Source organism: Taudactylus pleione, unplaced genomic scaffold, assembly GCF_031769625.1.
Source record: "Taudactylus pleione unplaced genomic scaffold, aTauple2 ptg000450l, whole genome shotgun sequence".
In the NCBI taxonomy this organism is placed as follows: Eukaryota; Metazoa; Chordata; class Amphibia; order Anura; family Myobatrachidae; genus Taudactylus; species Taudactylus pleione.
In genome coordinates, this window is record NW_028284852.1 from 731,362 (window position 1) to 759,305 (window position 27,944).

Consider the following 27,944-nt stretch of genomic DNA (forward strand, 5'->3'; position numbering starts at 1 on the left):
GAGGCAGTCACATCAAACCATCTGCACGAACGAGTACCCGGGCTCCAAGAACACTTACTAATACTCTGCTGGATGTTACTTACCTCTCTACAGGTGTGTGTAGTGTACGGCCTATGGAAACCCCTCTCCCTACATGTCACTTTTCCCGGATGGCCTGGCCCTGGCCATCATGTCCTCCTGGGAACACGAATAACACATACAGAAAGTCTGTCTGTAACAATGACTGAAGCACAGATCCACAATGCAGGTGTTTCGGTGTAGAGGCTGAAGTGTTGAAGAAATAACCCACGTCTGTGCGATGCACTGATAAAGGAACTTGGGTTATCGGAAAACAAAGAAGAGCCAGTCAGAGAACCACAGAGGCAAGCTGGAACCTTTAAGGGCTCAGTGCATTTACAGAGATTCCCAGAGCTTAATCCAATGTTAACGGCACCATCAGCAATTGTTTAGGCTCGTGGCCATCTGCCTCTTGGGATTCGTTAAGCCTGGAATGACTTCATTTATAAAGGCATTTAACGTGGCAGTCCTTGGCAGGCAGGGAGGCAGAGCAGGGTGTCCCCTGTAGTATGGGTAAAGGGTATGGAGATATGTCTCCTGGTTTAGGCGCTACAGAGGGCTGAAATGTCTATAGCAGCTGTAGGCTAAGGAGATAATCAGTCTCCAAACAACAAGAAGAATACAAAAAAAAAATAACAGCGCTTGGTTGAGGAAAGAATTATAATAGTCTATCTCAATGGATAGGAATAACAAGAGATATGGTAAGAACTTACCTTTGTTATCTCTGTTTTTACGAAGTCCATAGGGTCCACAGGGTTGACCTTGGGGTATAGCTGGATCTGGATCCACGGGCACCACGCAGTTATAGCTTTGCTGCTACCAGGATGCACTTGGGTCCATCCTCATCTATACCCCGCCCCAGAGCCCAGGCACCTTAGTTGGTAAGCAGCCAAGGCCGGAGGAGGAGACTAAACAGAGAGAAGGAAGACTGGAACACACAAGAACCATACTCACAGAAATGGGAGACGGAAAACCGGTGACCAGCCACACAGCCCATATGAAGCCAGGTGCGTCATTGCGGGTGCCCTGTGGACCCTATGGACTTCGTAGAAACAGAGATAACAAAGGTAAGTTCTTACCATATCTCTTGTTTTCTACTTCAGGGTCCATAGGGGGTCCACAGGGTTGACCTTGCGGATGTCCCAAAGCAGTTCAACTAAGGGCGGGGACACTCCTGTGCAGAAAGGAGAACCCAGCGCCGGAAGGATGCAGCCTGAGAGGCGAAGGTGTCAAACGCGTACAACCTCAAAAACGTCTGAATGGAAGACCAGGTGGCCGCCTTACACAGCTGAACAGCAGAGGCGCCACGTCTAGCAGCCCAAGAGCGACCCACAGAACGAGTGGAATGAGCCTTAACAGAGGTTGGCACAGGTAAACCCTCCTGTGCATAAGCCTCACAAATAACGGAACAAAGCCAATGGGCTAACATTTGTTTGTTGGCAGGCCAACCCCTCCTGTGAAAACCAAATAGGACAAACAATGAATCAGACTTCCTAACAGAAGCAGTCCGGTCCACATAGATTCTAAGCGCATGGACTACATGTAAGGGAGCCTCACCAGCGGAAAGATCAGGTGACTGAAAAGCTGGCACAACAAGTTCCTGATTGATGTGGAACTTCGAAACCACTTTAGGTAAAAACTCAAGACGATTGCGGAGCACCACTCTGTCCTGGTGAAAAATCAGAAAAGGAGGGCGACAAGAAACCGCCCCCAACTCTGACACCCTCCTGGCAGAAGCAACTGCCAGGAGAAAAACGGTATTAAACGTCAACCATTTGAGCTACACTGACTCAAGAGGCTCAAAAGGAGGACCCTGCAGGACCCGTAGAACCACTGCCAAGTCCTAAGGAGCCACAGGAGGCACGAAGGGAGGCTGGATTCGGAGAAACCCTTGGAAAAGGTGTGAACATCTGGCAGTGTAGCAATCCGTCGTTGGAACCACACGGACTAAGCGGACACATGAACCTTCAGAGACGCAAGGCGTAAAGCTGAGGTCCAAACCTGATTGAAAAAATTCCAAGATCCTAGAAACTCGGAACACCTGAGGATCATAGCTTCTGGACTCACACCACTGAAAGTAAGTGCGCCACACCCTGTGGTAAATCTGTGCGGAAGCATGCTTGCGTGTCCTGAGCATGGTACTAATAACCGAAAGCGAGAAGCCCCGAGACCTTAAGACGGCTGTCTCAAGAGCCACGCCTTCAAAGACAGCCGACCCAGATCTGGGTAAAGGCAGGGCCCTTGAGACCATAGGTCCGGACGCTGAGGAAGGTACGGAGCGTCGATGGAGAGGCTCCTCAGATCGGAGTACCAAGGACGTCTGGGAAACGCCGGAGCCACCAGCATGAGCGTGCCGCCGTCCTGCTTGAATTTCCGCAGGATCAGAGGTAGCAGGGATATCGGAGGTAACAGATAAACCAGGTGAAACGTCCATTTCACCGACAGCGCGTCCACCAGACATGCGCCTGCGTCTCTTGTCCTTGACCAGTAAACGGGCAACTTGTGATTGTGACGGGAGGCCATCAAGTCCAGCTCCGGCAGCCCCCATCTGTCCACGAGTAGCTGAAACACCTCTGGGTGAAGCGACCATTCCCCGGGATGCACGTTGTGACGGCTGAGGAAGTCCGCCTCCCAATTGAGGACTCCGGGGATGAAGACCACCGAGATCGCTGGAATGTGGCACTCAGCCCAAGCAAGTCTGCGAGACACCTCCGACATCGCAGCCCGACTGCAAGTTCCTCCCTGGTGGTTGATATACGCCACCGCGGTGGCGTTGTCTGACTGCACCTGAACCGCCCTTCCGTGAAGAGCGGGGCCGGACGACTGCAGGGCCCTGTATACCTCCTGCAGTTCCAGGATGTTGATGGGGAGAAGTGCTTCTTCCGCAGACCAACGATCCTGAAGTGACAACGAGCCTGTCACTGCCCCCCAACCCCGGAGACTGGCATCCGTCGTGATCAGGACCCAGTCCGGGATCCAAAAGGGGCGCCCCTCGACCAGATGAGCTGTCTGAAGCCACCAAGCCAAAGACTGCCGAACCTCCGGGGACAACACCAGCATCTGAGAGCAGATCCGGTGAGGTAACACGTTCCATTCCGATACAAACAGCCCCTGCAGGGGCCGTGAATGGAACTGGGCAAATTCCACCATGTCGAATGTCTACACCATGGACCCCAGAACTCTCATAGCCGAATGGACCGACAGGCGGCAACCGCTCAGGCAACTGTGTATCCGCAGCTGTAGGGAGGAGACCTTCTCCGGAGTCAGGAAGATCCTTTGCTGACGAGAATCCAGCAGGGCTCCCAAATGAACCATCCGCTGTGATGGAATCAGGGAGGACTTTCTCCAATTTATCAACCACCCGTGTGCTTGCAGGCAGGCGATCGTCAGGTGGAGATTTTGAAGCAGTACCTCCGGGGAGCTTGCCAGCAACAGGAGGTCGTCCAGATACGGCAGCAGCCGTACATTCTGGTTCCGAAGATATGTGGCCATGACTGCCATAACCTTTGTGAATACCCTCGGTGCCGTGGAGAGGCCAAAGGGTAGCGCCCGGAACGGATAATGATGCTGAAGGACAGCGAACCTCAGATACCGTTGGTGCGAAGGTGCTATCGGAACATGGAGGTAGGCTTCCTAGATATCCAGGGACACCATGTAATCCCCAGGTTCCATCGCCAGAATGATGGAATGTAACGTTTCCATCCTGAATTTGGGAACTCTGAGGAATTTGTTCAGAGACTTCAAATTGAGGATAGGGCGATGAGAACCATTGGGTTTCTGCACCAGAAAGAGTAGAGTAGTACCCCGTCCCTCGTTGTGATTGAGGAACGGGAACAATGACTTTCAGCAAGGACTCTATAGCCTCCTGAATCTGTAAAGCCTTGGTTTTGTCCTGAGAAGGACTCGTGCAGAAAAACTGGTGGGGCCGTCTGTGCCGAAAAGACAGGGCGTACCCCTGGGAGACCACTTCTCGAACCCAGGCATCCGTGGTGGTATTGTGCCAGCACTGGGCAAATTGAAGAAGTCGGCCTCCCACTCTGGGGTCCCCCAGAGGGAGGCCCGTCCCATTAGGCAGAAGGTTTATCCTCCTGCTTGGAAGAAGGGCGCCAGGCACTCCAGGCCTGCTTCTTGGGCTTAGAGGCGGTCTTGGTCGCCGACTGCCTCGGGAAGGACTGACCTTTGGCCTTGCCCTGAACCCGAAAGGACCAAAAGGCGGAGCTCCGTATTTTGGCAGGTGCTGAAGCCGAAGGGAGGAAGGCTGATTTAGACTTAGCCAGAGTATCCACTATTTTGTCCAAGTCTGGACCAAAAAGCAACTCTCCATTAAAAGGTAAAGCCTCCAGACCCTTTTCGGAGTCTGCGTCAGCTCTCCAGGACCGCAGCCACAAGGACCGACACGCCGACACAGCTGCAGCCGATACCCTAGAGGTCAGCAGGCTTGATCCAACAAAGCTTCCCCAATGTAGGCAGCCGCATCTCCCATTTGCCCTATCAACGTTCTCTGGATATCCGGAGCATCATCCGGAAAGGTATCTTTCAACGCGTTGGCCCAGCTCTCGATGGCCTTAGTCACCCAAGAGATGGCCTTGGATGGATGGGCCACTGCCCCAGAAAGAGAGTAGGTAGACTTTAAACAAGTCTCCACTTTCCTGTCCGTGGGATCCTTCAGGGAGGAGATAGACGGTAAAGGCAACGTATCGCTTTTAATTAAGCGGGTGACATGGGAATCCACCGCAGGCGGAGTTTCCCATTTCCTGCAATGAGCCTCAGGAAAAGTATAGTTGGATGCCAACCGTTTCTGCGGTTGGAATCTCTTGCTGGGCAACTGCCAGGCCCCCGCCACATGATCTGTCAACTGGTCGGACAGGGGAAAAACAGTCGAAGCTACTTTGGCCTTTTTAAAATTAGGATACTTCGACCTGGGAGCCGGTGCATCCTCCTCTATATGAAGGATGGCCAGCACCGCCCTAACCAATACCGGCACTTTAATGGAGGACTTAGCCTCCACCTCCTGGGCCCCGGCATCCGAGTCAGAGTCCTCATGGACCTCTCAGTCATCCGAGGACACGTCCGTGTCCGTGAACTGCGCCGCCAGTGAAGCCGGAACGGGACGCTTGGACGCCTTTGGGGGCAAACCAACTGAAAAGCCGATGACGAGGCCGCCAGGCTCTGAACAGAACTGGAGAGGACATCCTCCCAGGGAGGGTCACTGCACGTACACAGGCAATCCCGCATAAGGACCCACAGTCTGAGACCCGGGAGGAGACTGCACCAGATGCGTAACACCAGGGGAACGGGGGATGGTAGGCTGGGGCAACGCAAGCAGGTCCGCGATCGACGCCAGCACTTGTGTAAACATCGCCCAAGGAGGATCCTGCGCCACCGGGGGTTTAGTGGGACCAGGTACCAGCTGGCAGCGCCCGCACAGACCGTCCTGACACAAATCCACCCCATCAACCCCTGCCGAACAGCGCCGGCAGGAAAACAACACAGGAGCCACGGAGCGTTCATTCTCCTCATGACATGACACAATAACTTTGCAATAAAAGTGTATCACTGAAAAGAGGTGAGGCTTATAACACCTGCGCACTCCCAAGTATGGTACTGTGTAGCACACTACTGTATGTGATGGACCTCACAAATACATAGATCTATATAAGTGAGGTACACAGAAAGAACACCCCTCCCCCACGCACCTGCGGGCCGTAGGAGAAGGAAAGGGATAGGTATAAGATGACAGTCAGCAGAAATAAGCACAGACAGGCAGCACTAGCAAAAGTCACATACTATGCAGAGAAGTTATACTCACTGAATCTGGGAGGTTGATTGTAGCGAAAGGTGCAGTGTCTGGGAGGGCTATAGCGCTGCGAACACTGTCCTTTGCAGGGGAGAGGAGATCTGCGTTGCCACTGAGAAGATGGCCGCCGGAGAGCTCTGAGGAGGAGTGGCCGCAAGAGTAACAGCCCAGCGACGCCAGCACGCATGAGAGAAGGCGCGCTGGGCTGAGGGGAGGAGTCGCTAAACCAGGAAAGGCTGCCTCCCCTGGCTAGCAATTAACCCCAGGGACGCTGGTTCCCTTCCAGCAATTACTCCCTGGTGGTCCAGCGGTCACGCGGGGTATGCCTGTGAAGGGGGAGCCCACCGCCGCTACTAGTGCCGCCGGTCTGTCCCCAGAGACCGGCGGCTGAAGACTGCATTTCTACCCCCGCGCACAGCGCGAAGCGCTGCACGCGGCTTACTTGGCCCTGTGCATCCGGCAGCAGTCAATGGGAGGTCCCGGAGCCTCGCTAGTACTGACTCCGGGGTCCCTCTGCGATCCCCAGATCAGTACTGGCGTTGCAGCGCCAGCGGGGCTGTTGGAGCGGCAGCGTGGACGTCCAGATGGACAGTCTGAAGCTGCCGCTCTGAAGATAGTAAAAATAAAATCTTCCTTAAAAATAATAAAAAAATAAAGCTTAGGGGCTGCTTATGCAGCCCCACTGCCCAGGGTGACCAGACTCCGGCCAGGCACCAAATAAAACTGAGGTGCTGTGGCTCGGGGGCGGGGTATAGAGGAGGAGGGACCCAAGTGCATCCTGGGAGCAGCAAAGCTTTAACTGCTTTGTGCCCGTGGATCCAGATCCAGCTATACCCCAAGGCCAATCCTGTGGACCCCCTATGGACCCTGAAGTAGAAAGATACTTTAATAAAAATCTGTAATACAATAGACTGATTGTAGCAAGTTGCTCATAGATAAAATGTATAAAACATGAAAAACAATTGAAGCACCCCTGTTACATCCACTGTGGGAATAAGTATAATAAAGTTCCTGTTCCTATAGTGACCTCTGATGTTATTTAAATGTCCAACTATAGCTGGTTATAGTTACTGTCCATAGGGCAATGGGTCCTGTATATTAGTAGATTGGCATCATGCAATGAAGAAATGAAACACAGGATCCCTTGTGGTCGGAAACAAACCTTTTGGCTGTTCAGGACGTCTCCAATGTTTAAGGCTGATGGCAAGAGCACTTGTAGGGATGATGAACAAAATCAGGAGGTCTGGTTCAGGTAAAGGAATCGTTCCTGTTAATGTTCCATGGAAGGTGGACATTCAGGGGGTGAGGATACACTAACGCGTTTCGCTGTGATCCACACAGCTTTTATTAAAGTATCTATTCCTATCCATTGAGATAGACTATTATCATTCTATACTCAACCAAGCGCTGTTATTTTTTTGTGTCCCCCTGTGTTAATTTTACGGAGCAGAAAACCTCAGCCCTATACTTCTGACTATGCTGCAGAAGTATTGTGCCCGACACACTACTAGCAGGACACGGACTCCTGGTGATGCCCAACAGCCGGCACAAAAGCAGAACAATGGAGATGGCACCACTCCCAAAATGTATACATTTGCCAATCCAATTAGAAGTGTAAATATTAGCCCAAAAGACCCAAACTCCTGGCCCTGGCTCTCAGGGTGATAGGCTGAAGTGGGTGTGGGGGGGGGGGGGGGGGTAATGCCTCTTCTTCATTACACGGGAGTGATTAAAAAGCTGAGACAACGCATGTGTTAAGGACACAAAGGTGCTAAGGTTTTGCGAGCTTGCAAGCGCTTTTGCCCAAAATCAAACCAATTATTCAGGCTGGGAAATCTCAATCACTGCCCTACAGTTCACGTGTTTCTTTTTTTACTTGTGACAATTCTCAGAGGAAAAAAAAAAAGCCAAAAATTTGATAAATATTAACAAATATTTGCTGTTTATGGTTTGTTGCCATAGAACACTGTATATATATATATATATATATATATATATATCATCCACACCGGCGGCACTCAGGTACATAAAGGCGTCTCAACACAGGGGTATATACCGACGTTTCGGAGCCATTTATTGCTCCATCATCAAGGTCACAAATACAATACAAACATCACATATTTATACAAACACCTCACCTAAGTGGACCCACGTGTTCCCACGTCCGGTTCCGGGTCGCATCCGAGTGACGTCAACCAGCCACCGCCGGCGCCCACGTGTCAGCCGCTGTAGAGAGGGGGCGTTCCCAGGATGAGTCACCGTTACCCAGACAACAAGCATAGGCCAATGCCCATGCCCGATTTCCATCTAGGACAGACTCTAATCCTGGCCACGTCATCCCACACCTCCAACATAACACACCCACGCGAGCACAATCAGCCGAAAATCTGGTTACACACATCTCAACGGACCTCATACCCAGATAACCAGGGAAACTATATCCACACACATATAAATATACATACATATAACATCATATCATAAAGAATACATACATTTATTAATAAACATCTATATAGAAAACACTAACTCATAGAAGGTAGTTATAACAAATTCCTGCTCGCAATTTAGTATATAATCCCCAGATACATTAACACATAAGCACATTAGCACAATCAAGGGACCCATCACTCTCAGCCCCATATACCAGATCTATTCAAGTATACATAGGTACCCAATAAAGTCACCCAATCTATCATATACATATAACAAACTATGCCTGTATAACTAATGTGCCACTTAAATACCTACCACAAAGAACCTAGATATTACTCCATATCGCAACCCTAGTTGCAATAGGTCAATTATAGAAAGCAGTGGAGCCCAAGATTCTCATTTAGACCCCGTGGTGCCAAGGAATCCAACCTGTAGATCCACCGCGCCTCACACTGTAGAAGCTTAAGTGATCTATTGCCACCTCGAAGGGCTTTTGGCACATGATCAATGATCATATAACGTAACGACGACACATTGTGTCCACTTTGTGCGAAATGGCGTGCCACCGGTTGATCACTACTGCCAGAAGAAATGGCAGCACGGATCGCTGACCGGTGTAACGCCATTCGCTCTCTTAGTGTTCTATTGTTCTTTCCCACATATGTGAGTCCACAGGGACAGGTAATAAGATAAATAATAAACCTAGTAGTACAGGTTACTCTATGCCGTATCGAATACTTATGGCCACTATAGGGGTGACAAAAGCTGCTGCCTGTAGTCAATGAGCGACAAGTCAGGCAGTCTAAACACTTAAAACATCCCAGCTTAGGACGAAGAAAGCGATCAACATTAGTCAATCCTAATCCTGTAACATCAGTTCTCATCACCAAGTCACGAATATTGCGTCCCCTACTATAGCAAGACATGATACGAGTGTCCTGTAGATTTAAATCAGGGTCAGTACCCACAATAGGCCATAATAACTTGGTAACATTACGGATCCTATTACTGTGAACATTGTAGTGGTTTACCCATGGTATGCATTGTTCAGTCTCATCTGCCACTTTATGTGATTTAAGTAACTCAGCCCTAGGAATCGTAAGTGCTCTGTCTTTAGCCTGACAGAGAATCTCCTCCGAGTATCCTCGTTCTCTAAATTTTACCATCATCTGTTCTATTTCTTGAATGGCTATCGACTCATCGCTACAAATTCTGCGAGCACGCAGAAATTGCGAAAAGGGCAGACCATATTTTAGAGGTTTAGGGTGAAAACTCCCACTATGTAGAATAGTATTCCTGTCTGTGGGTTTACTGTATAGCCGAGTAGCAATCCTATTATCCACCAGTGTTACCTGAACATCCAAAAAATTAACACTGCTATCATCAACAGAAAAGGTAAACTTAATGGGACTGTTAGATAAGTTATGCTGCTCAATGAAACTGAGTATCTCTGACCTAGTGCCCGTCCATATGAGAAAGATATCGTCTATGTATCTGGCATAAAACAGAATTCTGCCAGACACATAGACGTTCTGAAAAAAGATCTCATCTTCTGCCTGAAACATGTAAGCGTTGGCGTACAATGTTCACAGTAATAGGATCCGTAATGTTACCAAGGAATTATGGCCTATTGTGGGTACTGACCCTGATCTAAATCTACAGGACACTCGTATCATGTCTTGCTATAGTAGGGGACGCAATATTCGTGACTTGGTGATGAGAACTGATGTTACAGGATTAGGATTGACTAATGTTGATCGCTTTCTTCGTCCTAAGCTGGGATGTTTTAAGTGTTTAGACTGCCTGACTTGTCGCTCATTGACTACAGGCAGCAGCTTTTGTCACCCCTATAGTGGCCATAAGTATTCGATACGGCATAGAGTAACCTGTACTACTAGGTTTATTATTTATCTTATTACCTGTCCCTGTGGACTCACATATGTGGGAAAGAACAATAGAACACTAAGAGAGCGAATGGCGTTACACCGGTCAGCGATCCGTGCTGCCATTTCTTCTGGCAGTAGTGATCAACCGGTGGCACGCCATTTCGCACAAAGTGGACACAATGTGTCGTCGTTACGTTATATGATCATTGATCATGTGCCAAAAGCCCTTCGAGGTGGCAATAGATCACTTAAGCTTCTACAGTGTGAGGCGCGGTGGATCTACAGGTTGGATTCCTTGGCACCACGGGGTCTAAATGAGAATCTTGGGCTCCACTGCTTTCTATAATTGACCTATTGCAACTAGGGTTGCGATATGGAGTAATATCTAGGTTCTTTGTGGTAGGTATTTAAGTGGCACATTAGTTATACAGGCATAGTTTGTTATATGTATATGATAGATTGGGTGACTTTATTGGGTACCTATGTATACTTGAATAGATCTGGTATATGGGGCTGAGAGTGATGGGTCCCTTGATTGTGCTAATGTGCTTATGTGTTAATGTATCTAGGGATTATATACTAAATTGCGAGCAGGAATTTGTTATAACTACCTTCTATGAGTTAGTGTTTTCTATATAGATGTTTATTAATAAATGTATGTATTCTTTATGATATGATGTTATATGTATGTATATTTATATGTGTGTGGATATAGTTTCCCTGGTTATCTGGGTATGAGGTCCGTTGAGATGTGTGTAACCAGATTTTCGGCTGATTGTGCTCGCGTGGGTGTGTTATGTTGGAGGTGTGGGATGACGTGGCCAGGATTAGAGTCTGTCCTAGATGGAAATCGGGCATGGGCATTTGGCCTATGCTTGTTGTCTGGGTAACGGTGACTCATCCTGGGAACGCCCCCTCTCTACAGCGGCTGACACGTGGGCGCCGGCGGTGGCTGGTTGACGTCACTCGGATGCGACCCGGAACCGGACGTGGGAACACGTGGGTCCACTTAGGTGAGGTGTTTGTATAAATATGTGATGTTTGTATTGTATTTGTGACCTTGATGATGGAGCAATAAATGGCTCCGAAACGTCGGTATATACCCCTGTGTTGAGACGCCTTTATGTACCTGAGTGCCGCCGGTGTGGATGATATATTGGGACCTTCTCGAGTTGGTCTCTGACAGAGGGCACCAGGGCCTTTTTTGGTTTGTAGTGCTGGGAGTGCCACTCGATATGGAACATATATATATATATATATATATGACAATATGATTTTTCACATTTAGCCGTATTGTTGGGATTAAAGACAGCAACAATGACTAATCTTCTAGTTTTCTTTACTGCTTTTGTGCATTTTTGTACAAATTTTTTTCTAATATTCACAAGTGGGAAACTACTGCGAGAAGTCGCAGATTACAAGCGGTACACCGCGCACCCAGCCGTTGCTCTATGCATAGCAGTTTGGGGAACAGCCAGTAATAAGGCATACTGCATCCATCCCCATAGCACGAGATAGAGGGGTCTTTACCGCGATATCAGCAAATCCTCTACAGCAAAAATCCCCACAAAAAAAGGTATAGGTGATTCAACGTAAAGTTGGCCTGAAACCTGTATCTATGGAAAACTAAACTTTACTGTAAGTTAAACTCTAAAGGCTATTTTAGCATTAATTTGGTAATCCTGTCCCTTTAAACAGCACTCACAGATAATAGCAACATAAACTATTAATGAAGATTCAATTCGCACATTCAAATGAAGCAATCTATCCTCCTCTATAGCCTAGTTTAAATGTGTCCTCATTAAAGTAGCGTGTTTGCGCCATAGATGCCGGGCACGACAGACGCTTCGTAACGAGTAGCGTTTCTATTTTATCTTTAAATTCCGTCTTCGTTGTATTGTAGGCAAAACGAAAAGGCGCTCAGTGTTCCCGAGACGCTAAGCTGTGACTTTACGCGCACAGAAATTAGTAAAACATGTAATAAGTCGCAGATGGCGCACAACGGAACTTGGCGAGAGAAAAAGACGCGGATACTTGCATCGGAACTATTTTTACACAGATGTACAAGTAGCGCACTTCTCAGTGGAAATGTAGTTTCGGCACTTCTGGAGGTTTTATTTATTGTGAATAAGACGCACATTATGAGTGACGTAGATGCTCTGCGCAGGACATGGTGAGCCGAGAGACGATACTCTGCACGGCGAGAGCAACAGTGTATGAGGACACATCTGTACATCTAGATAAGACATGAAATGGTACAAATATCAGGATGTAAGTGATGAATTATGACCACATTAAATTGCTTTTTCCGTTCTCTCGGAGAAGCGTTTAATAACCTATTTAAGATAACAGGCAGAAGACAATAGCAGAGGCTCATGCATCTTTTATATTCAGTTTTATATCCTTAGTACAGCCGAGCACCGGTTACTTCTCAATGGTCATCTAAATCAGCAGCATCTATGCAGAAAATTACACCTAACAGGGGATTATCACCGCTAGGAGCCTGGACAGCCGCCTATTGCGGAGGCCGCTCGCAGCGCCAACTTCTACAGAAACTCCATCTATCTGAAGGTCACAGGACACGGCGCATTACATATAAATTCAGAAGCAGAGCAAGTGCTTTGATTTGGGAAGGAGCCATTCCGTCCTTGCTCTTGAGCATAGAGAACGGCTCTGCGGGAGCACGGGGCTGGAGCGCAGAAATCAATTTACCTTTTTGCGGCCTGATAATGAAGGATTCGGAGGCTCCGTTGACAAGGCGACAGTATCCATCTACCAAGTCGGCCATGTTCTCTGCGATGGTAAGAGACGGGGCTGTGGCAGTGAGCGGCTGAGGAGGAGGACAGACCAACAAAAGGGGTATTATTAATATGTTCTCCAATGCATCACAGTACAGCTGCATCCTGATTATCCATGTACAACACAAATGCGTTACATGCTGGAAAGTGCTAATCACTCGAGATTAACCTCTGCAGGCTTAAATAATGATTAGATTACCAGGAGCAAGACCATGTATTCAGGTCTCCATAAGGGGGACCCTACACGCTGGTCAACCCTTTAATAAATCTTTGCAGCTCCCAGTGCAGGAGGACTCCATTCATCGACAGCGTCTAGTGAAACAGATGTACAATGTGATCGTTTTCAGGAAAAGGAGCACAAATACCGGAGCCATAGACATCTAAGAGCGTGGGGGGTGGGAGAAAGAAGCCTGATGCCCCTTCTATCCATCCTGGTGGGAGCGATAGTAGGAGGGGAGAGCTCACGGAGTCCTTTACAGCCCCCACCTTGGTCATACCCCCCCTGACAGCACAAACCCAGAGTCATTCTGTGCCGAGGCCGGGCTGCGAGGCCACGAAGCTACACACCATAGATCAGCCCCATTAATAGACAAGTAACAAGGTATAAGCTTGCAAATGAAATCCATTACACCCAGGCTCATGAAGAACTGCGCTAGTTATGACACTGACCAATACCATTGAGCCTGTCCTACTAATCAGGCAAGGGGACGTTCTCTAGAATTAAGCTCTTATTTTTAAGGCGCCGCATAGTGTCTGCAGCGCCGTTGAAGGAATATACATAGCAACACAAAGCGGACATAGGATAAGTACAGCAAATGTAAGACAATATAGACCTGGAATAACACATAACAATAAAACAGCAGACTAGCTAGGACGAGGATAAGGAAGTGAGCAGCGGGGTAGCGAGGGCAGGACAGCACTTGATGAGTCTGTACCTGACCTAAAGGGGGAGCCCTCAGTATCAGATTCGCTGAATGGGACATGGAGACCAGCACTGGTGGCATGGGTAGAATAGGAAGGAGGGTTCTGCCCGTATGAGCTTATATACTAAGGTAGGGGTGAACGGTGAAGAAGACCAGGTCCTTAGAAGTAAGTAGATTAGGAGGAAAAGTTGATGGTACATTTGAAGCTGGTGAGACTGCTAGAAAGTCTGACTTGGAAAGGGAGAGAGTTCCCGAGGAGGGAGCGGAGAAGAATAAATATTGGAGGCGGGTGTGAGAGGAGGTATCGGGTGTAGTAGAGGCAGCACTCAGAGGGGACCGTAGGGAGTGTGTACAGAAATGAGATTGGGGATGTAGGAGGGGGGATGAATGATTAAGGGCTGTATTTGCAAGGGTGAGGAGTTTGAACTGGACTTTAAGAAAAATAGGGAGTCAGTGAAGTAGGTTTACACACAGAGAGGAGGCCACACTGAGCGGTAAATTTACTAAGATGGGACTTCTAATAAGAAGTGATGTTGCCCATAGCAACCAATCAGATGCCAGGTATTATCTTCTAGAATGTGCTAGATAAATGAGAAGTAGAATCTGATTGCTTGCTATGGGCAACATCACTTCTTAAATAGAACTCCCGTCTTAGTAAATTTACCCCTGAGTGTCTAGAAAGGAAAAGGAGGCCAGGAGCAGAGTTCAGGATGGATTGAATTGGGGAAAAGAGTGTAAGGGAGGCCTGAGAGGGGTGGTTATAGTAGTCCAAGCGGGAGATGACTGCGCGGGTAAGAATCATGTCGGCATCAGGGGGGTAAGAGAAAGGGCCTGATCCTAGAGATGCAGCAGAGGTGGAGATGGCAGGAGTGGGATATATTTTAAAAGTAAAAGATGACGGAGAAAGAGGAATCGAGGACGCACCCAGGCAACGGACTTACAGGACAGCCAGGAGGAAGAGGACAGCCAGGAAAGGGAAATGAGGGGGGCCCTGAAAGTTTGGTTTGAGTAAGCGCTTTGGACATCCAGCAAGGGATGGCAGTGAGGCAAGGATTATACACTAAACGTGTGTTTATGGGGGAGATATGAAATGTATATTCCGCGGTGAGAGAGCCCTGCACAGCTTACAGAGAGCAAAGCCATTTCCAGGACAACAGGAGCCTTGCTGGGATTGGCAGACCATGAAGTGGCATTAGCACAAAACGTAACAGGAAGACACATTCCCTCAGATCACAGAGCTGCGCCAATGGAAAAATCCAGGAGAGCAGTGCTGGGACATCTCGCTGGACCAGAACACAGATAATAAACTGCTTTTATGTTTGATATATGGAAATCACTTTCGTCTGGAATTATCCTTTACATTGAGATGCATTCTGGGACTGGGAAAAACAAGAGATATGGTAAGAACTTACCTTTATTATCTCTGTTTCTACGAAGTCCATAGGGTCCACAGGGTTGACCTTGGGGTATAGCTGTATCTGGGTCCACAAGCAGGGTTAAAGCTTTCACTGCTCCCAGGATGCACTTGGGTCCGTCCTCTCTATACACCGCCCCCGAGCCACAGGCACCTCAGTTGGTAAGCAGCCAAGGCCGGAGGAGGAGACTAAACAGAGAGAAGGAAGACTGGAACACGCAAGAAACCATACTCATAGAAATGGGAGATGGAAAAATCGGTGACCAGCCACACAGCCCATTTGAAGCCAGGTGCGTCAGGGCGGGTGCCCTGTGGACCCTATGAACTTCGTAGAAACAGAGATAACAAAGGTAAGTTCTTACCATTTCTCTTGTTTTCTACTTCAGGGTCCATAGGGGGTCCACAGGGTTGACCTTGGGGATGTCCCAAAGCAGTTCAACTAAGGGCGGGGACGCTCCTGTGCAGAAAGGAGAATCCTGCGCCCAAAGGATGCATCCTGAGAGGCAAAGGTGTCAAACACATAAAACCTCAAAAACGTCTGAATTGAAGACCAAGTGGCTGCCTTGCACAGCTGAACAGCGGAGGCACCACGTCTAGCAGCCCAAGAAGGACCCACAGACCGAGTGGAATGGGCCTTAACAGAGGCCGGAACAGGTAAACCTTCCTGTATATAAGCCTCACGAATAATAGAACAAAGCCAACGGGCAACAGTTTGTTTGTTGGCAGGCCAACCCCTCTTATGAAAACCAAAGAGGACAAACAAAGAATCGGACCTTCTAACAGAAGCAGTCCTGTCAACAAAGTCTGAGAGCACGGACAACGTCCAACGAAGCCTCACCAGCTGTAAGATCAGGAGACTGAAAAGCTGGCACCGCAAGTTCCTGATTGATGTGGAAGCACTGCTCGGTCCTAGTGAAAAATCAGAAAAGGGGGACGACAGGAAAGCGTCCCCAACTCTGACACCCTCCTGGAAGAAGCAATTGCTTGGAGAAAAACGGTCTTAAACGTTAACCACTTGAGTTTCACCGACTCAAGAGGCTCAAAAGGAGGACCCTGCAGGACCCGAAGAACCACCGCCAAGTCCCAAGGAGCCACAGGAGGCACGAAGGGAGCCTGGATTCGGAGAACACCTTGGAAAAAAGTGTGAACATCTGGCAGTGTAGCGATCCTTCGCTGGAACCACATGGACAGCGCGGACACATGCACATTCAGGGAGGCAAGGCGTAAGCCTAGGTCCAAACCTGATTGAAGAAATTCCAAGATCCTAGAAACTCGAAACACCTGAGGATCATAGTTTCTGAACTCACACCACTGAAAGTAAGTGTGCCACACCCTGTGGCAAATCCGTGCGGAAGCAGGCTTGCGGGCCCTGAGCATGATACTAATAACCGAACCCAAGAAGCCCCGAGACCATAAGACGGCTGTCTCAAGAGCCACGCCGTCAAAGACAGCCGACCCAGATCTGGGTAAATGCAGGGCCCTTGAGACAGTAGGTCCTGACGCTGAGGAAGAAGGTACGGAGCGTCGATGGAGAGGCTCCTCAGATCGGAGTACCAAGGACGTCTGGGCCACGCTGGAGCAACCAGCACGAGCGTGCCGCCGTCCTGCTTGAATTTCCGCAGAACCCGAGGTAGCAGGGATATCGGAGGAAACAGATACGCCAGGTGAAACGTCCATTTCACCGACAGCGCGTCTACCAGAAATGCGCCTGCGTCTCTTGTCCTTGACCCGTTAACGGGCAACTTGTGATTGTGACGGGAGGCCATCAAGTCCAGCTCCGGCAGCCCCCATCTGTCAATGAGTAGCTGAAACACCTCTGGGTGAAGCGACCATTCCCCGGGATGCATGTCGTGACGGCTGAGGAAGTCCGCCTCCCAATTGAGGACTCCGGGGATGAAGACCGCCGAGATCGCTGGAATGTGGCACTCCGCCCAAGCAAGGATTCGAGACACCTCCGATATCGCAGCCCGACTGCGAGTTCCTCCCTGGTTGTTAATGTACGCCACCATGGTGGCGTTGTTGGACAGAACTTGAACCGCCCTTCCTAGAAGAGCGGTGCCGGATGACTGCAGGGCCCTGTACCTCCGGGGACAACACCAGCATCTAAGAGCGGATCCGGTGAGGTAACCCGTTCCATTCCGATAGAATTAGCCCCTGCAGGGGCCGTGAATGGAACTGGGCAAATTCCACCATGTCGAATGCCGACACCATGGACCCCAGAACTCTCATTGCCGAATGGACAGACAGGTGGCAACTGCTCAGGCAACTGTGTATCCGCAGCTGTAGGGAGGAGACCTTTTCCGGAGTCAATAAGATTCTTTGCTGACAGGAATCTAGCAGGGCTCCCAAATGAACCATCCCCTGTGATGGAATCAGGGAAGACTTTCTCCAATTTATCAACCACCCATGCGCTTGCAGACAAGCGATCGTCAGGTGGAGATGTTGAAGCAGTACCTCCAGATAGCTCGCCAGCAACCGGCATGGCAGCAGCCGTACGTTCTGGTTCCGAAGATGTGCGGCCATGATTGCCATCACCTTGGTGAATACCCTTGGTCCCGTGGACAGGCCAAAGGGTAGCGCCCGGAACTGATAGTGATGCTGAAGGATAGCGAATCTCAGATACCGCTGGTGCGAAGGTGCTATCGGAACATGGAGGTAGGTGTCCTGGATATCCAGGGACACATTGTATCCCCAGGTTCCATCGCCAGAATGATGGAACGTAACGTTTCCATCCTGAATTTGGGAACTCTGAGGAATTTGTTCAGAGACTTCAAATTGAGGATATGACGATGAGAACCATTGGGTTTCTGCACCAGAAACAGAGTAAAGTAGTACCCCGTCCCTCGTTGTGATTGAGGAGCGGGAACAATCACCCCTGCTTTCAGCAAGGACTCTATAGCCTCCTGAATCTGTAAAGCCTTGGTTTTGTCCGGAGAAGGACTCGTGCAGAAAAGCTGGTGGGGCGGCCTGTGCCGAAAAGACAGGGCGTACCCCTGGGAGATCAGTTCTCGAACCCAGGCATCCGTGGTGGTATTGTGCCAGCACTGGGCAAATTGAAGAAGTCGGCCTCCCACTCTGGGGTCCCCCAGAGGGAGGCCCGTCCCATCAGGCAGAAGGTTTATTTTCCTGTTTCGAAGCAGGGCGCCTGGCACTCAAGCCTGCTTCTTGGGTTTAGAGGCAGACTTGGTTGCCGACTGCCTCGGAAAGGACTGACCTTTGGCCATTCCCTGAACCCGAAAGGACCGAAAAGCAGAGCTCCTCACCTTAGTAGGTGCTGAAGCCGAAGAGAGGAAGGCAGACTTGGATTTAGCCAGAGTATCCACTATTTTGTCCAAGTCCGGACCGAATAGCAACTCCCCATTAAAAGGTAAGGCCTCCAGGCCCTTTTTAGAATCCGCGTCCACCCTCCAGGACCACAGCCACAAGGACCGACAAGCCAACACAGCTGCAGCCGACACCCTAGAGGTCAGCAGGCTAGCATCTAACGATGCTTCCCAATATATGAAGCCGCATCTCTCATTTGTCCCACCAACGCCCTCTGGATATCCGGAGCATCGTCCGGAAAGGTATCTTCCAACGCGTTGGCCCAGCTCTCGATGGCCTTAGCCACCCAAGAGATGGCCATGGACGGACGAGCCACAGCTCCAGAGAGGGAATTGATCGACTTTAAACAAGTCTCCACTTTCCTGTCCGTGGGATCCTTCAGAGAAGAGATAGACGGCAATGGCAACGTAGCGCTCTTAATTAAGCGGGTGACATGGGAATCCACCGCCAGTGGGGTTTCCCATTTCCTGCAATGTGCTTCAGGAAAAGGATAATTAGAAGCCAACCTTTTCTGCGGTTGGAATCTCTTACTGGGCAACTGCCAGGCCACCGCCATATGATCCGTCAATTGGTCAGACAGGGGAAAAACATTCGAAGTTACCTTAGCCTTTTTAAAATTAGGAAACTTCGACCTAGGAGCCGGCGCATCATCCTCTATATGGAGGAAAGCCCGCACCGCCCTAACCAATGCCGGCACATTAATGGAGGACTTTGACTCTGATGCCGTGGGCCAGGAGGTAGAGACTGAGTCCTCATGAATATCTCCATCATCTGACGACACGTCCGAGTCCGACAAATGCGCCGTCAGTGAACCCACAACAGGACGCTTAGACACCCTTGGTGGCACATCACTTTGCAACATCTACTGAAACGCTGAAAATGAGGCCGCCAGACTCAGTACCGAGCTGGAGAGAACATCTACCCAGGGCGGAGGAACCGACTGAGGAAAACTCTGAACAGGCACCGCAGACTGCTGCGTCACAGGGGGAGACTGGACATACACAGGCAGCCCTGCATAGGTACCCACAGTCCGGGATCCGGGGGGAGACTGCAAAAACTGCGGAATACCCGGGGGATGGGGGGATGGGGGATGTTCGGCTAAGGCAACGCATGAGAAGGCAGCATTGTAGGGACCGATAAAAGGTCCGCAATAGACGCCAGCACCTGGGAAAACATCACACAAGAAGGGTCCTGCGATAAAGGGGGTTTAGAGGGACCAGGCACCAGCTGGCACCACCTGCACAGACCATCCGGAGATAAATCTTCCCTATCCACTCTCGCAGAACAGCGTCTGCAGGAAAACAACACAGGAGCCCCGGAGCGCTCAGTCTCCTCATCAGACATGATACAGTAAATACTTAATGAATACGTAAGAGGAATTACGGTGTTAACACCAGCGCACTGACCAGTATGCAACACAAACAGCCCAGATATGTTACTGTGTAGCACACAACAGTATGTGACTGACCTCACAAATACGTGATTTATATAAATGAGGTTACCAGAAAAACGCCCTTCCCCCACACACCTGCCGGGCCGTAGGAGAAGGAAAGGGATAGGTATAAGCTGACAGTAAGGAGAATAAGTCACAGACAGGCAGCACTAGCAATAGTCACATACAATGCAGAAAAGTTAGTACTCACTGCACCATTCGCTACAATCACCCGCCCAGATTCAGTGTCTGGAAGGGCTATAGCGCTGTGTACACTGTCCTTCAGCAGGGGAGAGGTACGCAGGGGGACCAGCCCACTTGAAACCGCCTGGGAGTTCTGCGATGCCTGCCAGTAAAGAGACCTCAGAGGAGGAGTGGCTGAGCGATAAGAGCAGCTCAGCGATGCCAGACTGCGTGCTGAAAGGCGCGCTGAGCTGAGGGGAGGAGCCGCTAGACAGGGAAGGCTGCCTCCCCTGGCTAGCAATTAACCCCCGGGTTGCCGGTCCCGCTACCAGCCTGTTACCCTGGTGGTCTAGCGGTCGCGTGGGGTATTCCTCAAAGAGGGGGAGCCCGCTAGCACCTCCGGTCTGTCCCCAGTGAACGGAGGCATCTGACTGCATGCAAAGTATCCGCGGGACGCCGCACGCGGCGACCCGCGGCTTACCTGATCCCCGGCGATCCGGCAGCAGCCAAGGGAGTCCCCAGGGCCCGGCTAGTACAGACTCTGTACAGGTTTTTTTGATTATTATAATTCTGTATCAATCAAATAATGAGTCTGTATAGTAATAATGGATGGTTACAGGGGGTCACTGCCAGCACAGTATGTACCACCTGTGACCCTACTACAGCACCGCTGAATAATGAGTCTGTACAGTAATAATGGATGGTTACAGGGGGTCACTGCCAGCACAGTATGTACCACCTGTGACCCTACTACAGCACCGCTGAATAATGAGTCTGTACAGTAATAATGGATGGTTACAGGAGATCACTGCCAGCACAGTATGTACCACCTGTGACAGCACCGCTGAATAATGAGTCTGTACAGTAATAATGGATGGTTACAGGGGGTCACTGCCAGCACAGTATGTACCACCTGTGACCCTACTACAGCACCGCTGTATAATGAGTCTGTACAGTAATAATGGATGGTTACAGAGGGTCACTGCCAGCACAGTATGTACCACCTGTGACCCTACTACAGCACCGCTGTATAATGAGTCTGTACAGTAATAATGGATGGTTACAGAGGGTCACTGCCAGCACAGTATGTACCACCTGTGACCCTACTACAGCACCGCTGTATAATGAGTCTGTACAGTAATAATGGATGGTTACAGGGGGTCACTGCCAGCACAGTATGTACCACCTGTGACCCTACTACAGCACCGCTGTATAATGAGTCTGTACAGTAATAATGGATGGTTACAGGGGGTCACTGCCAGCACAGTATGTACCACCTGTGACCCTACTACAGCACCGCTGTATAATGAGTCCGTACAGTAATAATGGATGGTTACAGGGGATCGCAGTCACAGTGCAGTATTTACCTCCGGCGCTCCTGCGATCTTCAGCTGCAATATCCCTTTCCGGTCCTTCTCATCACTGCTGGAATACTGTATCGTCTGCACCTGAGTAAAGTCTGCGAGATGGGTCGGCTGATAGAGGGAGACACACCAATAACAGGGTTATTTTTAAGTTGTTTTCAAATCAAGCTGCAATAAAATAAGTTTGATACAGAAAATTAATTATTAATAAAAAAAAAAAAAAAACCTTCAGGTTACATTAGGGGATTCCTATAACACTTCAGACAACAAGCAGCGGCTTACAGACTAGTGTGGTAAATAATAGCTATGTAACAGAGCCCTGGATTCCCATCTCTTGTCATGCACATAATATTACAGTAAGAAATCAGAGACACAATAGGCCAGTAACTCAGACATATGACAGTCACGTGTCTGGGAGGGGGGGGGGGGGGGGGTTCTTACAGACCTGCAACTATAAATAATCTCGTGTCTACATTGGATTAAACCATCAGTGACTCCATTCCTCCCAATATACCCCTTTCTAGGCCCATACCCTCTCAGCACCCCACACATATTATTTCTTTTTGACGCATCAAGAGCAAACACACGGACGAAACAATAGCAAATCTAAATACGGTTCTAATGCAAATGTACATCTTCCACCTGCCTATATACTGAGATGTGTATGTGTTGCCCCTTTAAACTGTAAACAGGTTTGTACGTGAAAACATATAGTAAGAGATTCTTACGTTCGATCCTTTGTCCGTAAGGTAACTGATCCCCTCCTCCGGGCCGATGGCCAACTCCACTGATATAATCCAACTGGACTTTAATGGGTTATGTTATCAATCATGTCAGGATGGGAAGAGAGAGGAAGAAGAAAGAGAATTAAAACTATGACCTAAGAGCTGTAATGTAAATGAGGACGAATAACGCGATGGCACAATGTAATGGAGATCTATTTGGGGTGTGAGCCCCCTGCAAGCGGCTGTGCGAGGACACAGGCCCCGGGGAATATCGGTGATGTCTGCAGGGCTGCTCGATCTATGACAATCCCTACAAAAGTGTTTCCCTACTCCAGCCCTCGGGGGAACCCCAACAGTGCATGTTTTCCAGATCTTCTTTCTGGAGAAAACACATTTTAAAAGATTGGCAGGTGGTACTAATTTTTCACTTCTGATTTTGTTAGGAGACCTGGAAAACCTGCACTGTTAGGGTTCCCTGAAGACGGAAGTTGGCAAACACTGTCCTACAAGTTAAATCCCCATTGTCGGCAGAAACTGGAGCCAGTCAAGTGGATTTGTCGCCATTTCTTTGATTTCTGCTTGGAACACACCCACACTTAGGGGGTAAATTTGGGTAAATGAGAGTTTTTAGAAGTGCGTTTTAGAAGAGATGTTGCCCATAGCAACCAATCAGATTTTAGCTATTATCTTCTAGAACAGTGGTGTCAAACTCGAGCCCTCCAGCTGCAGTGGAACTACACATCCCAGCATGCAATGCCACAGTTTTGCTATTAGGGCATGATAAAACTGTGGCAGGGCATGCTGGGATATCTAGTCCCACAAAAGCTGAAGGGCCAGAGTGTGACACCACTGTTCTAGAAGGTGCTAGTTAAATGTTAAGTAGAATCTGATTGGTTGCTATGGGCAACATCACTTTTAAAACTCACTTCTAAAAACTCTCACTTTAGTAAATTTACCCCTTATAGTAAGGAGCGTGCTGTAATAAGCGGTGAGTATAGACATCGCTGGGGTTATTTAGGCCCTACCCACAAAATTTGTCAAGCTGAATAAACCCCATGCTTATAAACATGGATGTAAAAGTTGTGATAAGCATGATAGAACTAAAGACACTGAGATTGTAAAGTCTAATGGACCATACACATGGTCAGATCAGACACAGATAAAGATATCGTTGTCTGATCGTCCTGCATGTGTTGGATGATCGTTATCGAACCTCCAGCACAGCACCAAGCCCAAACGACTAAACGATCGCGGTTCCTTATAGTAACCTGATCGATATCGACCAGGTTGGACTGAATGCCTGGGGCGATGGTCTGTATCGTTATCAACCATCCGTGCCAACGCATCGTCCGTCGTTTGGGGGTTGGAAGGGGCTAAAAATGGATGATATAAACGATCTAACGATAAAGTTATCATTTCTATCGTCCTGCTAAATCTGACCATGTGTATATGCACCATTAGGCTGTACAATTCAAAATATTGCGCTGGGTGAAATTAGATACATTAATCCAGAAAACATTAACCATTCTCAAGTTTAGGGAAGATCCATCTTTTGTTAAATTATTAACATGGATGTCGAAGCCATTCTACATGTGGTTCTCAATTATCCAAATGTGATGTTCATAAAAGCGAGGGTGGAAGGAACCTCTCTATTCATTTCCTTAAGGTCCATCCAAACAGGTGAGAGTATCCCCCCCCTCCGATTAGTAACACATCGTGAGGAACCCACCAAAGGGAATGATTGCAGCTAAGATTTTTCTGGTCTGGTTTAGGTTACCTAATCCCTTCCATAGCTACGGGTTTAGTTTGGGATGAAATTAATGCTTTACATACATAGAACAGTCTTCTCAGTGTATTCCCGATGCTTTACCTCAATCTTTTTATTAAGGACCTGAAAACACTCAACATAATCATCAAGGAAAGACAAGTTATGGTGGGAATAAGAGCTACTAGGAGGGACAATAGTGATGTGGCTTCTGGCTCCTAGCGAGTAATAGTCCAGTCAACAATGTAGGGTCTGCACAGGTATTTACACAGTTCTAGAATATAGACTGATGTTGAAACCAGTATGAGGAACGGAAATGAAAGCAGACCAGTGTCCACAGGTAATCAGACCAGAATCAGTAATCCAGGACAGGTTTAATAGACTCCTGACATACTTACTCCGAGGGCACACTTAAAGCATTCCTTGTCAAATCTGTATACCGGACATAGGATTTCGAAGAACTTCAAGATACTTTCTTCCCTGTTGAGGTTGGCGAACTGGCGGAAGGTTTGCTGGATCAACTTCCGTAGGGTTTTTGCCTGAACATTTTAAAAACACAAGAAATCAAAAGGGACATAAAACAAAACGGTATTTACAAAGTCACCTACTTATGAAAGTAGAACATAATAGAATTAGGCCCAGTAACGTACGCGATAGTCTGAGCGACCTGCACGTTCAACAAAAGTCCTTTATCCCTCCCTTGTTTGGACCTGTTGCCACCACAGGGGCTGCTCTCCCCCAGGACCCTCTGTTACCGGCAGACAGGATCCGCACACGGCGCACAGACTGTAGAATGGAACCAGTCTGAATGCAGCTTTACAAATGTACTGCAAAGGACTGTTCCCTGTGTGCAGAGACGTACCAGTCCCAGGTGCAGGTAAGCGGGGAGGGGGTATGTAAATGGGGCACCTAGAAATCAACCAGGAGAAAACAAACTTTACCTTAACAGAATCCAGCAAACTCTTCGGAAAGAACCTCTTGAGACCCACATCTTTCCTGCAAGGAAATCACCAGACTGCTTATTATACTAAACGCCATCATTTCTGAGATTAATAGCAGCTGTCACAACACACAATAGCGGCTTGCAGTATAATCCCCATGGCGCTTTGCTGTCATCTATCATACCTGCTGTATCGTTCCTAACGTTACACAACATTGTGCCTCATATCAGTCACGTTACACCAATGTACAGCGCAGACGCTATATACGCCGGCAGAGAGCGTGACTTACCAGCAGCAGCTAGCGAGAGGGGCTCAGTAGGTCATCAGATTACATAAATGATTTTACAATATTATTGGCTTTACGCTTTCCAAACACACACACACATTAGGAACACATAGGAGAATATTTAGCAGCTCACCTGCCGTATAGATTCGATTCACGATAATACAAAGCTAGATGCATAAATCAGAAATAAAATATGCACACGTGCGGTTTTACCCATATTGAACATGGTACAGCTGCAGTATTAAATGCCATATATGTACGCTGAACAGAAAGACAATTGTTGTGGGCAGGGTAACTGCAAATTTGGATGCATCTAGCTAGTGTAGGCAGTGTGGCTTGTGTGGGGGTCTCTTAATGACGGGCTTCAAGTTTAATTTTTTTTTTTAGATTAAAATATGATTAAAGTTCCCCATGTTATTAATTGCAGTAATAGTGCCCCTGCAGTGATAGCGATCGCACCGACAACAAATCGCCTGTTTCCGATGCATAAACCCAGCCTGACGCAGTCATGTGCATAAGCGCCACATGCTACAGCCGCATTGAACCATTTCCAGCCATGGACACAGCAGAGAGGTGTGAAAGATCGGGGGAACTGGGAACATTTCTTGTGAGAGGGCCCGAAGGTGACAGTAATCCACAGCTTCCCTCGCTGCCTACGGGTCGCTGTGCAGCGATCAATGTAGTTATCACAGCTGGACATGCAGGATTCACATTAATGGCCAATTAGGTGACCTAAGTGTCAGGCAACGCTGGGTCAAGGTGGGTGATGGGATGAACACTGGGCAATTACTGCATTGAAGTCTCTTTCTGGGTCACAAAAATGTATTAACAATGGGGGGGGGGGCTTAGTGTTTTCCTCTCCAGGGAGGTTGCGAAGAGGAGAACTGGACACTCAGAGCTCCAGAGACTATTTACCCTATTACAGAAATGAAGCATTATTAAAACCGCATTCCTCCGTCTGCTAACCAGAGATATTCTGTTACTCCTCATCCTTACAGGGATTATGGGCGGCAGAAGCCAAACATTTGAAGATTAAAGAAAACAAAAACCTTTTATGTTTTAGAAGTGGAGTCTGAGCACTTGGCTTGCAGTGTCCTAGGTAACAGGTGCATTCATACACAGAGTGGGACCTGAGGCAGGGCCATGGTTCCTCTGGTTATCCTGCTTACCCAAACCCTGTCCAACACCTTCCGGGGTACACTTACTAAAGGTTGATTTGAAACGATGATGGATTTAAAAATCGATCAACATCGATGTTTTATTTCAGGGGCTAAATCACATATTTACTAACAGACAATTTTTTTTTTATGCATTGGTAAATGTGATTTAGCCCCAGAAATAAAACATCGATGTCGATCGATTTTTACAGATTTTAAAAATCGACCTTTAGTAAATATACCCCCTTCTATCTGTTCTCTAGGTCTCCTCCTCCATTGTATCATAAGCAGTTTGTCGCATGTATGTGTCTGTACGCAAGCGCGTCCCCATCTCCCGCTCTGTACTATGTAATTTGTAGTGATCGTGTTCTGAACCCCATTTTAGGGAGCTGCGGATACTTGTGGCACCTTACAAGTAAATTTAAGTTTTTTTCCCCAACTTCACATTGCTTGACCTGTATACTATTTTCTGATGAGGGAAGAGGGCAATGGTTATATAGAGAAATGAAAACGCGAATTATATATTTTTATAGAATATTGACTTCTGGTCAATGCATACAATAATCAGGGGGGAGACAGACAACCAGCGCCACCTCCAGGCTAGTGGAAGGGCTGCAAAAATATGAATGATTTAGATTAAATGGCAGACGGTAAGATAAAGCATGGAGCGTTTGCCAGAGTGCATGTAAAATGTATATGAACACATGATCCTGCTAAATAAATTTCTATCAATCAAGACAAATTTTTCACCTCCAAGAGCCCCACGCGCATTTCTAATACATGCTCTTCATAGACAGATGAATACAGTATAGGGAGACATACTGTGCCTCTCTGCCTTGCAGACATAAAACCAGCAAAGGTTCCAGTGACAATATACAGAAATTTTAAAAATAAATGTCAACTAGTGAGCATGTAATAGTGAGCATGTAATAGTGAGCATGTAATAGTGAGCCAGCGTCCTTCAGGCATTGGGCCCTGATAATCGCTAGCAGAAATCTGCAGGCACAGAAGCTGTTGGGGAGAGGGGATAAGGAGGACCTCTCTTGCATGTACCGACATGTCGGCTTGCTGCCGACACTGAATCATGACTATGTATATGCACCAGTCGACTGACTCCAGGTCAGTGACCGAACATCTGCACATCGCCTACTTTCAGCCCTGCGTGCGAGAGATGGATTATCGGCAATGACGGACGCATGAGTCATTCCATGGTTTGCAGAAACCCTTTCTTCCTATAGTCATACAGGATCTATCCACACAGAGGTGATGAACAAGTCATTCGTACATCACCTCTGTAACCCGCGGTGCTGTATATACAACAAATAAACAATAGGTCTAGGAATAATGGGCTGGTATGGGACCACAGCGGGATTACAGCTACGACCAGACTATTGGAGGCCTACGTCACTATTATTCATACATGAGAAATTCCAAACATCACTGGTATAATGGTGGC

The 27,944-nt window shown here is 48.3% G+C and overlaps 1 protein-coding gene across 12 annotated transcripts in view; it reads right to left on the reverse strand.

Moving 5' to 3' along the window:
• The window catches only part of PTK2 (protein tyrosine kinase 2), a 263,844-nt gene that overhangs the window by 98,663 nt on the left and 137,237 nt on the right, over positions 1–27,944 (reverse strand). For all 12 annotated transcript variants that reach the window (XM_088448066.1, XM_088448067.1, XM_088448059.1 and 9 more), the window contains 5 exons: positions 25,046–25,100; positions 24,503–24,643; positions 22,343–22,420; positions 21,618–21,725; positions 12,889–13,006 (listed from right to left, as the gene is read on the reverse strand). In XM_088448066.1, the coding sequence (XP_088304192.1) occupies positions 12,889–13,006; positions 21,618–21,725; positions 22,343–22,420; positions 24,503–24,643; positions 25,046–25,100 (500 nt within the window). The remainder of the gene's footprint in view (positions 1–12,888; positions 13,007–21,617; positions 21,726–22,342; positions 22,421–24,502; positions 24,644–25,045; positions 25,101–27,944) is intronic.